This window comes from Rhinolophus sinicus, linkage group LG12, assembly GCF_036562045.2.
Source record: "Rhinolophus sinicus isolate RSC01 linkage group LG12, ASM3656204v1, whole genome shotgun sequence".
Lineage (NCBI taxonomy): Eukaryota > Metazoa > Chordata > Mammalia > Chiroptera > Rhinolophidae > Rhinolophus > Rhinolophus sinicus.
This window is the reverse complement of record NC_133761.1, coordinates 59,480,738-59,498,607: the sequence shown is the minus strand read 5'-3', so window position 1 is coordinate 59,498,607 and position 17,870 is coordinate 59,480,738. Positions and strand designations below refer to the sequence as shown.

General features: G+C 36.9%; 2 protein-coding genes across 3 annotated transcripts in view; one reads left to right on the top strand and one right to left on the bottom strand.

Moving 5' to 3' along the window:
* Positions 1 to 14,977, bottom strand: part of GPATCH2 (G-patch domain containing 2) — a 146,945-nt gene extending 131,968 nt beyond the window's left edge. The window contains exons 1-3 of one of the 2 annotated variants that reach the window (XM_019743007.2): positions 14,796 to 14,977; positions 5,539 to 6,255; positions 87 to 148 (exon numbers count right to left, since the gene is read on the bottom strand). In XM_019743007.2, the coding sequence (XP_019598566.1) occupies positions 87 to 148; positions 5,539 to 6,255; positions 14,796 to 14,851 (835 nt within the window). In that variant the 5' untranslated portion in view covers positions 14,852 to 14,977. The remainder of the gene's footprint in view (positions 1 to 86; positions 149 to 5,538; positions 6,256 to 14,795) is intronic. The other variant, XM_019743087.2, reaches the window with a different exon arrangement.
* Positions 14,978 to 15,211: 234 nt separating this feature from the next.
* The window catches only part of SPATA17 (spermatogenesis associated 17), a 125,140-nt gene continuing 122,481 nt past the window's right edge, over positions 15,212 to 17,870 (top strand). Inside the window, exon 1 of the mRNA XM_019739978.2 lies at positions 15,212 to 15,323. Within this exon, the coding sequence (XP_019595537.2) occupies positions 15,256 to 15,323 (68 nt within the window). The 5' untranslated portion in view covers positions 15,212 to 15,255. The remainder of the gene's footprint in view (positions 15,324 to 17,870) is intronic.

The following is a 17,870-nucleotide window of genomic DNA, read 5'->3' as shown; positions in this document are numbered from 1 at the left end:
GGCATCAACTTGTGGGAACACTAGTAAATAAGCACAACTTGAAAATGAAGATGTTTTTCCAGAGGAAAAAAATGACTTTGCAGTACCTTGTCTTCCCTCATCATTGGTAAACAAGCCAGCATCAGTGCTGCTGAGACTGCTGGAATCACTGTAATAAGGGGAAAGAAATAAAACAAAAAAAAAAGAAAACAAAAACAGATCAAAAGAACAATTGATCTCTCAGTTGTAAAATTTTAAAGAGACATGACAGCTCAGAGAAGGAACTTAAACCTGACAAAGATCTGAAAGAAAACAAGATGATTTTTTTTTTAATCAAACTGCAGATATGCTGGTTCCATTAACTACAGAGCATATTATTTTTGGCACATACAACCACAGGAATCTAATGGGACCCTGACAGTAAGCCAGATGTGACAGCAACGAGGTGCTGACACAATTGATGCATTTTATTATCTGCTTTCATCAAATGCTCAGTGCTCCTTTCTTATGCCATGCGATTCAGCTTGAGCTGGGAACACCACTGCTCAGTAAAATGGGAAAAGTCTCAGTCACAAGCAGGCTAAGCCTTTCTTCAGCACACGAAATACGAGGGCCTGGGATGAAATTACTTTTCATAAACACAGTTGCTGATATTCTGGGAAAAGATATTACTTAGGAATTCACAACAACTCTATTACTTGGCAAGAAAGAAATAAGTTGACAATGGTAACAATCCAAATTAAATCAAAGTTAAGGTCCCTCTGGGCAAAAACTGAGCAAAAAAAAGAGCATTACCAACAGGAAGGAAGGAGGGAGTATGCAAAAATAACAGGTCCTCATTACTTCCATAGACATTTGAGAGTATGACACAGTCAAAATTAACATATGCATTAAAACAAATAGTAAATATTCAATTGACATGAATAAATTGTCACTAGTAGTCCTAACAGAAGCAATTCTTATGTGATAATATAATTAGTTAAAAAAAACCACAAGAACTAAGCCCTATGGCAAAAGATTTGGTCACTTAAAAAACTGAATTATGCTCTTTAAAACTTCTCATGTACTCTCTTTTTATTGTAGTTCTTAATTTTACCAATCAGAAAATTGTCCCAGGGGAATTTTTTTATGTTATAATACTTTTTCCATTACCATGTAGAACTCTGTAACCTGACTAATTTGTTTTTCTTCTGAAAAGCATCCTAATCTTTTTATAAGATCCTAATATTTAAATTGAGAGTTTAGGATTAAAATTATACATGAGATCTAAATCCATATACATTCTCCGAATATAAAAATACCATCTCAGTTTTTGTTTGATATTTAAAAACACACACACAGAAAATAGAAGAATTGAAGTGACACATTGTCCTAAGGGACTATGAATTAGTACCTTTTCCTTGAACTTTCTTCAAATTAAGAGAATGTATCAAGCTCCCTATTCTGCACAAGTGTTACTAAAGCAAAACAATACTTTCTAGGAGCATATTTTCTTATTTGCAAATATATACGCTTGTCCACATAGTGATGTTAGAGGATGAAGAATACTTTGGAAACCTTTATCTTTTTGCTGTTTAGCTGTCCAAACTACTGTCTTTTGTTTTGGTTTTTTTCCCTTCTCTTCTGGATTGAGTGGTGTTTTCCTGTCTGCCCCCCTCAACACAATTCTAACAAAGGGCCTTACCATACATACCTCATGTCAACAATTCTCGTTTTAAAACCTTCGAAGCAAAACGTAGAATTCAAAATTCTTCAGTTTTAGAAAGGTATGTTCAAAAATGCCTAAGAGGAGTCCGGGGTAGCACTCCACAATCAAACACATTAATATACAGAGGGTGCCAAAAACAAATGTATCCGCATTTTAAGGAAGGAAAAACTATTAAAATTATGCTGATGGGAACCACTTTGAGCACCTCTTGTAATTACAGAAGTCATACGTGACTTGTATTCATCTTTTCTTATCGGTACATATTATTACAATTTTAATAGTTTTTTCCATGCTTAAAATATGTATACATTTTTTTGTCACTTTCTGTATTTTTTGAATTAAATGAATGAATATCCATATTAAATACAGGTCCAGTTAGGTCTGGGAGCAAATTAATTAATTTTCCACAGCTTTCAGAATTTAGATTTGCAGATAAATGATTGTGAGTCTATATGCTGTCTCTATCTATCATCTATCTATCTATCTATCTATCTATCTATCTATCTATCTATCTATCTATCTATCGTACAATGGTTGTCTAATCTCTCTGAATTCAGATTTACCTCCTCTAATATATTTTATATACAATCAGGTTCATCTTCCCAAAATATAACTTGTTGACTAAAAACATGATATCCTTGGATGGGATCCTAGAACAGAAAAAGGACATTAAATAAAAACAAAGGAACTTCTGATCAAGTATTGACTTTTGTTAATGATGTGTCAACATTGGCTCATTAATTCTGACAAATGAACCACTGTAACGTAGGATATTAACAATAGCGGAAGCTGGGTGTGTGATACATGGGGGCAGAATATAAAGGACTCTGCACCATCTTTGCCACTTTTCCGTGAATCTAAGTGGTTTTCTATTAAAAATCTAAAATTATTTTTCCACACTTGTTGGATTAAATTTAGATTTCAAGGCTCTCTGTGGGTGAGAGCCTAAATTCTTCCCATCTCATCTCTGGTCCTGTTTTTTTATGTTTTCTCTTCCTTTCTCTCTGCCTGCCCCCTCTTCTTATAAAGATATAAGGAAATCAGGAGTCCCTCTCTGAGAGCAGCAATTCGTCCTTAACCATCCCATCCTAATTTCAGATATTTTTACATGTGTTTTAAATAACGTTTCCTACTTATTTTTCACCTCCTTGGCATCTAGCTAGATGCTCCAAGCATATCAAGTAGTTATTAATGTGTTCAGTAGGTCAGACCAAGAACTTAAAAATATAAGCAAGACTTTTCAGTTCTAGCATCTGGTAACCATTATGGCTTACATGCATGCAAGGATACCTCTTGCCACTCTTTAAAGTATGACTTTTATAGCACAGTATTCGGAGGGGAGGGCCCATGAATGCTAATGGAATTAATGTACGTACACTAATCCCAAACTTCCGCCCCAATCTGTTCATTTCCTGTAGTTTCTATTCTTCAAACCTGGCATCATCTGCAAGTCCTCTTTTTCATTCATCTCCCCCAAATACAGCCAGTAAGTCTTCCATTCATTCCAGCTCTTAAAACTGCTCTCCTATATGTGATATTTTTCCTTCAGTTATCACTGCCACAATTCCCCTCCCACTTAAGGACGGACTGGAGGCTAGTGAAAGCTGAACAAAGCACCTTTGTCAGGATCCCACTGGTTATCTTAACATGTACATCTGACTGATAACATGTAAATCTAACTTAGTTTCTTCACTGACTGATGGTGAAATTCAAACTACTTACAGTCCCTTTGAGACCTGCTTGTTGCTGTAGCCTCAACCCCCACTTTATACTCTACTAATAATGAGGTACATACATCTCCCCAAATACACCACCCATGCTTCAGTCCATGGCTTTGTACGCACCGCTCCCTCTACCTAGCGATGCCATCTCCCTCTGTCCTCCCTCCTCCAATATCCCAATGGGCTTCACGCTGCTTAAAATCAGAGCTCCTTCAGTAAATTTTCCCTCCAGTACGTTCCCCTCAGCACACGTCATTTTCATCATTTGCTTGTCTGCTATTCCAGCTTATGAGGCTGCAGAAAACAGGGTCTGTCTGATTATTCGTCTCGGTACCAGGAGTGAACAGTAAACAGCGCTTACGCGCGATCTGTTCGATCGCGCACACAAAGTCAAGCAGTTCAGTTCTTATTCATAAATCAGTTTCAAGGGAATATATAGCTTTTCATAGCAGGAAAGCTTTGGAAGTAGTCTCAGAAAATGTGTACATGTTGGGAAAGTACCTTAAGCATTTAACAATCTTCCCACAAAAGGAATATGCACCTAACTCTTAAAGTGACGAGAAAAAGTAGTTACAGAGGTAAGTTTAAAAGAAGAGGGGAAAAAATTGTTTTAAATGTCTTCAGGAGTGAAGACACCCTCTTTGAAGTTTGGTACCTGGGCTGTTGAGTACTGGGTAGCCTGATCGTATTTTTCTTAGGTATTCAAATACATTTTACAATGAAAAGAAATGAAGAGAGTTTCATCTCATTTCTCTGCCAGGGTAGATGTCTGTCAATAAAAGGCAGCCATCAATAAGAGGCGGGGCTTGCACAGTCAATCCAGAAAGCAGGTCCTCTGTGAATAATCCAGAATTGAGTACTGATCTCCAGGGCCACCCTCCCTCCCAGCAAGTGAGCAGTAATTACTTTCAAGCCAATCTAAGTAATCCTCAGTCACGGTGGCCCAATACTAGCACACAAATAATTCCCATGCTGCTATAAAAATGACAACTTTCTTGGAAGAAAAGCAGATACCATAAACTTTTCAAAGCCTTCCCAAAACATTTTTAAAGTAATTTTTACTGCTTTAGAAAAAATTGCATAAATAGCAAATTATCTCTAATAAGAGGTCCATTCTATAAAATTTTACCAGGTCCTACTCTTGTCTGTAATCATATAATCATATTTACACACAAATCCAAATATAAATATAAACACATATATAGGTATATATACCTATATATATGTGTGTGTGTGTATATATATATATATATATATATATATATATATATATATATATATGTATCTCCTACAGTTCCCAACCACATTAATAAAATACCAACCCTACAAATTAAAAATCAAATACTCCTACCCAGATTATTTTCAGTGTGTTTTATACACATCACAGTTCTGCATTTAATTTTAAGGACACACCTAAAAGGATGAAGAGTGTCAATATTTTCTCATCTCCTGCAAGTGGCATTAGTTCTGTGTAAAAGGAAAATGATCGCTTACCTTTTGATGCTGGTAAATAGTCCTTATCACTGTGGTCTACCTGCTTTCCAGGTGGGGATAGATTAGACTTACTACCACAGGAGCAGTGCTTTACCATTTGTCTAGTGACAAGACCAGGTGTTTCTAGACTGTAAACTGGGTTTTGCAATTCATAAGAGATTGGAATTCCTAGCAATCTACAGATTGAAAATATCAAGCCACACACATGTTGAAGTGGTGTCAACTTTTGATTCTCAGTAATCAGAATTAACTGGTGAATTGTGAAACTAAAAAGAACCAAAGACTAAAACTCTATAATTAAACAAATAAATAATTATAAATCCAATTCTAAGAGTTACAGATGTGCTATTATTCAAATGCACATCCTTTCCCATTGAAACTCTATTTTCTTTTCTCTTTGTAGCTGAAAATTAAGTCATTATAACACAATCAAACGACTTTGTGTAAATCAAATAAGCAATTTTCCTTTGTGCTAAACTTCATAAATTATAAGAAAATATAACCATGGTTAAAACAGTAATATCACTGCCATTATTATAACTTAGAATTATTTTAAAATAGAATGAAAACACAAAATACATTCAATCACAAATACTGTAGACACATATCTTTATATTGAGGAAAGAGAAAAGTCACCTTTCACTCATGAGCTCATCGGAGATTTTTTGCTCTTCATACTCCATTTTGTCTTTACTGGTCTGGTTTATTTCCTCACTTTCTAAAACTACTCCTTCATCTTGGATTTTGGGTCCTTGCCTAATGATTTTCAGTTTCCTTTTCTTGACCTTGTTCTTGGTGAACTCTTGATAGTGGCAAGCTCGATCACTGTCCATGTCCTGATCTCTACAACCTTCAGGGGGCTGTGTCATCGTCCGTTTGCTGGAGATGTCCTGCGGGAGGTCGACTGCCATGCGTTTCACCTTCCTCCTCCTGCGCAGAGTCCTGTTCCCAAGGTTGTCCATGGCAAAATCGGACTCATGCCACAGAGGTCGTTTCCCACGGACATTGTTGTTTAAGTTTGACGATGGCCGGCGCTTGGCCACTAGCATTTGGTCATCAGAGTCACTATGATCTTTCTTGTTGTTATTGTGATTCTCTCTGTAGTCTTTGCTGGGTTCTTCTAAACTAGAATCAGAGCCCTCACTTAAGCAGTGACCGGTCTCCCATGGGTGGTGAACATTATACGACCTCCGTTTTCTTCCTCTCCTTTTCCTTGCCTGGCGTTTCAGAGGGCACGATATGCTTCGAGAATGGTCTCCCGTTTCAGCAAATCCACCTCGAGCTTGCTCTGAGCTCTCCTCCAACGCTGAGACAAGATCATGAACCAGTTCTTCCATGGTTCGACTGAAATGCCTTCAGTTTTTTAAAGAAAGAAAAGAAAATGTAAAGAAAATAGGCAGTATTATCTGTATTAACCTAGCTTATTACAGCAGACAATTCACACTAAATCTGGTTAACATTAAGGGTTATTACAAAGCAATGTTTAAAGGCTATTTTAATTTTCCTGTCTAAAAGATATCACACTTTTAAATATTCTGACTCATTTTAAGCTCCTTTTTCTTGTAGAAGTTCTTTTATTAAACATACGAATGACTTCAAGATACAGTGAACATAATATCAGCAATGAAAGGTCTCAGTAATTTCATATTTTGACTGTGTAATTATGGAAAAGTTATTTCTGCTTAAAAACTGATCTGCAGTCCACTCCTGTACTTTTCCTACAGCCAGTTTTCCTAGATCAGATATAGAGAGAACTTTCTCAATCCTCCCCCCAGCCCCATTTCTAAGAAGGAAGCACACAATTCTCTCTCTACTCACCACATGCTCCACCAATCACGGCCATGATATGCCGGGTAGGCGGAAAGACTGGCAGGCACTTTCAAGATTTGTACAAGATCATGAACAATCATTTCTTAAACTGAGTTCTAAAAGCACGTAGGGATCCAAATATCCTAATTATGGAGGCCTATACGGTTTCTAGGATCTGTAGCAGGGTAGGCACACTTTTCTGTAAAGGGCCAAATAGTAAGCATTTTAGGCTCTGCAGGCCTTTCAGTCTCTGTCACAACTCAACTTTCACCATCATAAGGCGCCAACAGCCATAGGCGATACATAAATGAATGGGTACGGCTGTGTTCTAATTAAATTTTATTTGCAAAGCCAAGGGCTGGGGGGCCATAGTTTGCTGACCCCTGCTTTACATATTCTCTGTAGCTTATATTTATAGACGTTTGCAAGTTCCTTATAACGTTCAACTCTGCCTTTTCATTTTAATGATTACCTGAAAACAAACATACATTGTGGTTCAACTGGATTTACCACTCCTAAAAGGATGCCCACATAATAGCTTCTAACCCTTGAGTACTTACTATGTGCCAGGCCCAGGATTCTAAGTGTTCCATACACGTTACCTCATTTCATTCTCATATAACAACACTACGAGGTGGCCGACGAAATACACAGAGTGAGGGCAGTTGCCCAATGTGGGACTTCTAGGAAGTGGTAGAAACAGGATTTGAACTCAGGCGCTCTGGTTCCAGAGCCTGAATGTTGCCCAATTATAGCCAAAATCAGCTACATGATTCCAGTATCCAGTCTGTATTTTGTTTATGATTGATTTAGCAGCAGGGGGTACATTTCTGACTGCACTGATTTCTCCGTTATCTATTACATTAATAACAACATTTCTGTTACCCCTTTATTGCTTCAATATTTTGTTCTTTTAACACTATTTCTCTGGAAGAGATGTAATCTGAAAGAACTGTTATCTTTAAATATAATTTTGCACCTTGAAAAAATTTACTGGAAGCCAGTTTAACATGAGTTGCAACAAAGATTCCTTGTCAAAAAGAAGACTCAGTATCACCTGGTTTTAGAATAACTTACTTTTTGAAGATACAGCTTTCTTATCAATGGGTGAATTACTAGTTCTAAATATTAATTAAATTAACTCAATACATGAATATATTCTCCAACTGAAGTTGCAGGTTTTTTGGAAGTTACAATTTAGTGCTTTGCTTTCAAATAGAAGATTTGGCCCTAACATTAGGAAAAGGTTAGCAAATCGGAGTCAGTCCATTAAAATCTGATACTCTTCAATTAGTTTCATTTAAAAATATATTGCTGTAACTACCACAATTTAACAAAATATAATTCACAACAATATGAAGAATGAAAGCAAAATTTCTTTATAACATTAATATTGTTGGCCTTATTCGATTTTATATTGTTTTTCTCAAGACAAAATATATTTTAAAAAATATTTCAACTAGAAGAATCCAATTTATTCCACAATATCACTCAATATGAATCAGCTAAAAGCCTATTTTAAAAAAGCTTTCTTAAAAACTCTATAAAAACACAGGGAAAAAAAATACATTTAATGGAAGTGCCATTCAGAATTCAAATCACTTTTCCCCCTTCAGTTTCAACTAACCAGACTCAGACAAGTCAATCCCAAGCAAAACCGGTTAATGAGCCAATAATATTATAGTCAATCAAGCTGCTTCACTTGCATGGTTCAGGTAAAACTGGCCTCACAGAAACAGTCATTATAGCAGACCATCCCACGATCAATAGCTCATTTATTTCCTTTGCCTTCATAGTGATATTGAAGACACCACTGTACTGAAACACTTCATCCTAAAGATGTTTTCTTAAATAAGACCTTTCCTATTAGAGGAAATATAGAACTTTTCTGTACAGAAATCTGTTTATTAAGCCTCTATAGTTTTAAAGTTTGTAAATGAAAAAATTCAGTGAATTACCACTTTGCTAATTTGAAGGTTTTTCTACTCACATTTATAAAACTATTTCTCTTCATCTGGAAATGAAATCTTTTGGAAATAGTTTGTATTGGGTATAATGTCTAAGATAACAGTTCACTGATAGTTTTCTTAAGATCATCCAAATAAATAGAATAAAATTATAGTCTCACTATCCATATAAAGCTGGATTTTGTGAAGGGAAATGAATTGAGTAGATAAGTATTTTGCGTGGTTTTTTTTTTCCCGGTGGTATTATATTATGCAGAGTAATATGTACAGTCAATCTCAAATTTGATGTATCAGTTTTAGGTAAAAATTTTGGGCCAACGGTCAAGTTCGTTTGTCCTCCTATAGGAAACACTAAACATCTAGTGAAATGAGTGACTTGCACTCTCCTTGTCTTCCTTAATGCCTAGGTTTTCCTAACAACGTATGGGTGCGAGTGAGGAAGATCAATACATGTAGAAAATGTGGCACACAGTTTAGCGTTTTCTTTCAAATATCTTTGATTCGAGGAAGAAGAATCAGGAGCTGCCTTAGTCCTAACTTACCAAGCAAATGTCGGCAAAGGACTGGCAGTTGCCTGGTGAACCAAGAGCCGGCAAATGGCAGTCAACAAAATGCAGGCGGGCACAGCAGGAGTTGAAAGCCAAGAAAGCCCAGGAAAAAGACAACCCCCCCTCTACAGCCCAACTTTTGGGCTGTGACTATTATTTTTTTGAAGCCTCTATTAGCAATAACTACTATTCCTAAGAAGGAAAACTATTGCATGTATAGAAAATTAGGGAATAATTTCCTTGCCTGGATACTGATACATAACAAGAGAATAGACATGTGTGTCTACTGAATAAACCCAACAAGTTCATTAAAAAACAAAATCTTCCAGATGTAACTAAATGGTAATTGATTACAGCTACCAAATATCTAGTTAAGGAAAAAAAAAGTCAAATACTCGTTATCAGCTAGTATATGGTAAAATTCTCATCTTCATCTCTGTAAAACAGATTATTTCTTCTACAAAGTTAAGTCACTTTCGGAGTGGGGTGCTCAAACTAAGCTACCTGTGGCTAAATACAACTGCTCAACGGGCTTTCAAAAATTTAAGGGAAGAGATAGCCATTTATGTGTTAGTTTTGGTATGAATAAGAATTCAACGTATACAAAGACGCTATATTAACACAGTACAGAGTCAAGAACTATGCCAATCAATGTATGCGATGACTGCTCACAAACTTAAGAAGAAAATAGTCTTGGAATTACCTGCCTCAGTACTCATGTTAACTTTCATTTAAGACAGGAAAAGTTGGTTGGTCCTAAAACTATACAGGAAGCAGCCAAACAGTACAGATTCCAATTAACGCATAATAGTGTAGACCATGACAATGAGTGACTAGACATGTGAATGGGAAGCCTTAAGGACGACACATCAAGGACTAAATTTTGTGACTAATTTAACAAAATGGGATCCATAAGAATTAGATTGTTTAAGATTTCTGCTGCTCATAGGAATTAATAAATTTGGTGATATTGTCAAAATAAGTCTTTATTTCAGCCTAATAACTTAATAGACTATGTCTTCATTTTCTCCTCTTATATATTTGTGGGGAGGTCATCTTAGGAATTTAAGGATAACCCTGACATTAGATGTCATTACTTGAGCTAGTTTAGAAACTCCGTGATCTATTTAAACCACTAATCAGAAGTAACCTTTTCTCTCCTTTCTGAGAAAGGTAGCATGTGTTTGGGGGAACCTATGTTATTCTGAAACACATAATTAATTATAACTTTATGCTAACATTGGGCAATAAATTTAGAATGTAAAACTCTCTAGGGAAACTGTAGAGAACATGAGCTTTGGAGTTCAAACTATGTATATGGAAGCTATTTTCTATGATATTCACTAGCCACAAATTACTTATCTTCTGATTGGTTATACATCATAAAAATAGGTATAATTTCCACCTTGAAGAGGTTCTATGAGGATGAGCGTGGGTCTTGAATGTGTGAGAGCAGCTATTTCAACTTTCAACAGAGGTTGTAGATAGAAGTTATCTACAAATAAGGGAAACTGGTCACTGAAATATCAAATCAGTCAGCTTTTAAGGTACAATCATATTATAAATACTGAAGACATTATAATAAAAGCAAAGACCTTCAACTTCTCTGAATTCTTGAACCACTCTGAATGTTGGGAAGAGTGGGGACAATAGACATTTGCAAAAATCCTGCATACAATTTCAAGAAATTTAGGGATTACTTAAAGGCTCTAAAGATCTAAAACAAACAAAAAACCCCAAAAATCTCGTTAACAAAAAAAAAAATCAATGTTGTGTATCTGACCTACTCTTATCTTAGTAATATATAGAGACAAGACAAAGTATTAAAGAAAATCATCCCACCAAGTTAACAGTCAAACAGTTATTCACCACATAAAAAAACCCTCATTTCCCATAATGGAAGCACGCAATTGGAGGTGTTAGTGGCTGTTGCTATTTTTTCACTTTTGTCACCACAGGAACACTCAGAAAGCTTGTTTTCTTCTTTACCCTCGCAACTTAGTGAAAAACAAACCACAAGTAGCTTTAAAGGAAAAAAGTCTAAGTCTACTTTCCAAATAGTGATGTAATGAGGAAAACTCATTTATTTTTTAAATTTGAAGAACATACTTTTGATTTTTGTTACTTCATTTAATGACTTCAAAAGTCATTCACAACTTCTGTCCTCATACTCTAATGGCTTTCAAAATATAAACTATTGACTAAAAATTGCCTAAGTGAAAGAATATCAAAGGCTAAAAGAAACAAACAAACAAAAAAAGAACCTAAGATAATTCATTCCAATCCCTGTTAACATGCATATATCTATATCTGTATCTGCATCTACGCAAGCTTCTAGTATATAGGAAAATGAGTCTCCTTCATTGCTTATACATGCTAACTGCTCATACGTATTGAATATATAATTTATTCTGAATTCTTAGAATAGCAATGAGAATGAAGACAACTGAATATTAATTAAAAGTACCTAGCAAAATGCTTGACACATCACAGATGTTAAAAAAAATCTGTCGGATAAACAAATTAATGAATGACTAAATAAATGAACAAATAACAAAGAAAACTAAGACTTGACTAAAAATTTAGACAATCCAGATTTCAAAATTTCTGCCACATTAACAAGTTAGATACCTTAAGTTTTTAGTGAAGTAAATGTGCCAGTTAATGGCATATTATCGAAGATGGTTTAACCATTTCCAGCTTGCCATAAATAAGGATGCTAAGAATCTACACCAAGATTAATGAGTCATTTGCCCAAAATCATGCTGGCCATTGCTTTGATTCCTAATTGTTGAAACAGAAACTTGACTCAAACAAGTAGGACATTATGAAATTGAGTTCAAGACAACAACCAAATAAGCTGTTATTTTAAAAAATGCATATTTTCACTATGCAGTTTTTTTGTAAAACAAAACAAAAAAATAAAACAAAACCCCCCCACAAAATACCAAATAGGAATGAAACTATAGAAACAAAGGTCCAGAATCAACAATTTATTTTTAATGTTTTTTTAAAGTAAAGCTACATAAAGTTAAATAAATAGACACTATAGTTCAATGTCAATAATGATTCAGTATTTCCATTATCAAGGACTTAATTTTTAAAATTTGTTTAGTTCTACCCACAGAAACTGACTTTAAATATAAATTATTAATATAAAAAGTAATGAAGAATAGTGCATCTAAATTCTAACTGTGATTTGTCCACCAAATGAAATCAAATTTTAAACCGTTAACATTAGATGTACCAAGACAGATATATTTTGGACCCTAATTTCAAAAATGTATGTGAGTAATGAGGCAAAAAGTGATAGATGCTCTCAGCTATATTTTTTAGAAAAACATACCATGAATCACTTATAAGATTAACTTAAAATTATATTCATTTCCTCACACATACTAAAAAAAAAATCAAGGATCTTTATTTAACTGTACAACCTTTTTTCCTTAGGCTTCTTAACTATAAACTATCAGTCACACTTTTCAACAAGTTGTTAAACATCTACATTTACCCTTTTGGCACCTAAAAATTGAAAAACTAATGTTGACATTGTTGAAAAAGTTGGAGTCAAGATGGGAGTTAAATCCATCAGGAATTGCAAGTTGGTTGACAACTCCAGGCATATACTTTCCAGTTGATATATTCCTTGAGATATTGTATATTGTTCAGACATCAGAGGCATTACACCAGGGTGGTTAAGAATTTTTGTAAAACATGCTGGAATCATACTGCAAATATGACACTTGGGCAAGTCAAACTAAATTAGCCCCTCTCATCATCTCTAAAATGCAAAAAAAAAGTGATAGAATCTACCTTGAAAAATTTAAATATGACGATATATGTATGTAAAACCTGGTAAGTACTTAGTAGTAGCATACCTAGGGACACTGGGATGAAACATACATGTATAGTAGAGTACGTGTCTCATCAATGCATGAAAAAAATTCTGTTAAGAAATTTTGAATGAGAGGATGGTTGTGCAGATAAGTTAGAAAATAAAAGTTCCTATTGTCTGGAGCACATTCATTCTGCCAAATCAGGCATGATTTTTAAGAATTGTAGTCAAAAACACTGATTAAGTGCTAGGTACTATGTTATATTCTAGTGTCATAAAAAAGGAAGTGTTGTGTACTGCCACAGGAGAACAACAGAGCTGGAGAGGGGTGGCTCTCTGTATTATAAAGCAGGACATAGCCTTGGGAAGAAGGTGGAAGGGAGGGAGGAGTTGAAAGAGTCATATTGTTGAATTACGGAGCCATCTATCCTAGAAACCAGTATCCCCAGAGTAAGAGAAGACCAACCTGCACAGCACACTTTGTCTGCCCCCCTTTACAAGATACTGAATGGTGAAACATTAAGAAAATATTAAACACTTAGAAATATATGTTTTATTTTATACTACTTACATCACTATTAAAAACAAAATAAGTGCTCTCTGCTTTTCTGAAAGGAAACTGTGAGAATTTAAAAGAAGTATAATCAAATCTATACTCATTATAAAATGAACTACAGAATGATCTGATCTCCTTCACAACATTTTAGACAAGATATTCTTATAACTTTTCAGAAACAGGTGATGCAAAATAAACTGAGATCACAGACTGCTCAATTCCCCATGTTCTCATGAGCTGCAGAATCTAGGAATGGACATACAGTTTCAGCCACATTTCACCTTTATGTTCAACACTTTGTGTTTGAGAATTAATGGAAAATCTGCTTGTTTCACTGCTTGTCTTGTGTATGCTTGGAGGAAAAGAGCTGGGGAGAAAAACAGGACAGGCATTAGAGTTTTCAACTAGAATCCATCACCCAGCTTCTAGCTCTAGGACGATAAGTCACTTCAGTATTCTGTGCCTGTAATAATCTTCTATCACAGGCCTGTCAGAAGGATGAAGTGAAAGATCTTACTATGTGAAAGCAGTTTGAAAAGTCAAGGCAATATATTATTCTAAAGTGGGGCTGGTGATACGATCCTGTAGACACAGTCAAATCCCAAACCTTATCCTGGCATTTACGTGTTCTCAGGAAACACCCATACATACCTCATTTTAACTAGAAAAGGAATGTTCAAGGGCCAGAAACAGGTAGGTTACGCTCACTCCAAAAAAAAAAAGGGTGGCGAGTGAGGGCGCTTCCACTACCAAACTTCCAGAACTCAAGATTTATGGGATTTGAGCTTCCAAGACACGTGGTATAATCTAATCAATTTTAAAAGAGAAGTGGGGAGAGGGGGATAAAGCCTGGATTAAGATAAATTCTTCCTGCCCCTCGTCTTGTCAACGGTCAACGAGGAAATGAATTGCTCTTGGAAGTCCAGAAAGCTTTTCTCCTAAACACCTTCGCGTGCTCGACAAGCGATCAGCCAGCATTTACTGTCGGCCTGCATCCACCTTTGCACACACCTCAACGCCTTCCTCCAACTGCGTCCACCCCACGCAAGAGTGAGAGCAAGGCCTACCTGTCTTCAGCTCATCCGTCTCCGCTCCCTCCCCCTTTCCAGCCCAGGTCCAGCGGCCTCCTGCCATCACCCCCTGTCCTCATCGCCCATCCCCAGGGCCGCCAGCCTCACCAGCTGTTCCCGGCGGCTGGAGCTCCGATCGGTGGGCGCCCGGCGGCCCCGAACATTAACGACACCCAGGAGCCCGGCCTCGAGGCTCAGGCCCGAGAACAGTCTCCAACGACCACAGCACTAACGACTTCCAAAGAGCAGTTCAGCATTTTGAGCGGAGCTTCCGGAAGCAGACGGGAGGCAGAAACCGGATGCCCGGCGCAACCATTAGTTCTCCTCTCCCCCCCTCTAGCCTACAACCTCCTATTTTTACTCACAGAAAACACAGAGGCAAATAAATAAAACATTGTCCTACTCGGAATTTATTCATGTGTCTATCTAATATTCCAGAAACTGAAACAAGGTGGAAAAGAAAGTGGAGTAAAAGAAAAGTGGAACCCCCGGGACTAGCGCGATGGTTGAGCTCGGTTGCCTTGGAGACCGATAGTAACACCAGTGGGAAACCAGACTCAGAGAGGCAATGGCCACCTTAGCCAGGCTGCAAGCTCGCTCCGCGTTTATAGGACATCAGTACTACTTTAGGAACAGGTAGGTCATCACCTGGGGGGGAGGGGGGGTCACGCAAAGAGCTGGATTGACTAGAGCCAGTTTTTTATCAGCAGATTCAATAAGTACCACCCACTTCTCCCCTTGATTTGGCAGCAAACATAATCACAAGTTTAAAAGTAGCATTACCACACAGGGGAATTATAGATAGAAGGGGGGCCATAGATATCAGCTTGAGATGATTTACGTGAAAGCCCAGCATAGATAAAATTGTAAAATGAAGTGTTTTTTGTTGTTTTTGACATCTCTCTGCAATTTGATGAAACTTACATCCTGGCTGTTGAAGTTTAATAGCTTGATTGGGGTTACCTGGGCTCCCCTATCTGGCTGAGCTAGTGTGGCCCCCATCTACCTGGGAATTTGTGTCTTCATTATTTTCACAAATATCATTGAACTCAACTGTTCTGTGACTGAGTTGTGTCCCTGAAGTGACAGTGTCTAAGCCGTTTGGATAACCAGTACCAGTACATTAAGTAATAGAAGACGGCTAAGGAACATACTAGCAGCCTAGCCATCTCCCTCCTCCTAGACTGCTCAATCAGGAAGAGGTTCATTTTAACTGATCTTCTGGGAGCAGTGCCCCAGGGGTTTTTCCAACTTAAGAGAAATGCCAAACAAGTGAATTAGAGGATGATAGAATATAGTGACATGGTAGACCAATGGAAAATAAGTCAGTAAGACTGGAACTTGCTGAGCTGTTCTTATTCCAACATTTGTCTCGCCGACTCCATTCTCATAGGGCCATGTACCTCTCTCACAGCACTTAATCACGATTCAATTTTACATTCTGTTGTGAGACAGTATCTATTGTCCCTCTTAAGCTGGAAGTGGGGAGTGTCATTTTTTTGCTCATCATTATTTCTGTCTCCTACGTCTGTCATAGTTCTGACACATAGTAGCTACACAATAATTTCTCTAATAATTCCATAAATGAATCTTTCAATCAGTCATTGGTCCTGGTTTAAGTAAACATGCCTGAAAAAGCAAAAGATAGTAATTATCTATTATCTATATGTTATCTTAATTACAGATAAATTATTTAGTAATCATTTGGAGGATGCAGCAGGTCCTTGTTTATTTATATATAAAAGAAATAAGCTCCGTCCCTCTTGATATTCACAGCCTAAAATGGCGCGCAGCATTTAAGAAATCATTACTATATATTGAGGACGAACAGGAAGGGAAACAACTAACATTTCTTGAGCACTAATTATATGCTGGGCATGGACTATGAACTTTTTCACATAGCATCTCATTTGGCTTTCACAACAGTATAAGCTAATGTATTAATAATCCATATTTTTAGAGCTTGAGAACAATGTTCTAGAAAAGCATGGTGAAGTGCCACACTGCAAACAGACATAATTTCTTTTACAGATTTCAGTGTCAACATTTGTCCCCATCTCCTGGCTTTTGACAGTGGGTGCATTTTCCCCAAACTGGAGATTGCTCCGAGAAAAGACAGGGTTATGCACAGGCCACGAGGAGAATAAGTTGGCATGTCCTCCATTTCATTTATTATTATCACTACTCTTCCTAGTAGTATTTTCAGTATGAAGGAAAGTCTCAAAGATTGCAAAGGAATCAAAATTCCAAAGTTTGCCTAGTTTGAAAAAAACAACAACAGCAGGGTATTGATAGCTTTGGGGACAAAAACTGTATAAAGCATTAACATAAACAGAAAAACTAAACAGGCAATTTCTTTGGGAAATTATTGTCATTTCCCATCTGTTACTGATTAGATCAGTTCTTCGCAAACTTCAGTGTACATTGCAGTCCCCTGAGGATCTTGTTAAAAGCCAGATTCTGATTCAGTGGGTCACAGTTATGGCCAGAAGAATCTGCATTGCTCACAGGAGTTCCTGTGAAGCCCCATTTGGCATAAACAGGGAGACTTTAGAAAAGGAACTGTGTGTGGGCCTATCATTCGATTCTTACACATCTTTCCTGATTATGTATTTATTCCCTTTTCATATAATTCACAGAAAATGAGATTCAGAGAGATTTCGGTAATTTGTGTACGGTCGCACAACTGCGATATCTCAAAACCCATTAATCCAACTCCAAGGCCTGTGCTTTTTTCACTGACACACAGGGCACAATTTTCTTCCCACTACACTGGTCTGAGAAACGAAATGGCAGCAAGCACAGAGATCCAGAAATCCAATTGGCCTGAGCATAATACTGTTCCAAATCCAGTAACATGCAGGGAGCAGAGTTAGAGGAAACTATTTAAATCTCCTTGGTTTGTTTCAATGTCTTCTTTCTATATTGGTAAGAAGGCAGTGGTAAAAATGTTTCTAACTTATAGCGGGCACCAGGATACCTCTGAAATTGAAAGCAGACTTTGTGTGTGTGGGAGGAATGTATTATTACTAAATGCTTATCTTAGCACTTGAGTCCTCCAGGGCCCTGGGAAGTCCACTCAGAAAGAGAAAAACCCCTCTGCCTAATGCAGAGGAAGGCTGTGGAACTCCCAAGAAGCACATGTGCCAGGGAGTCTTGGGAGACTGTTCATTGCCTGGCCAA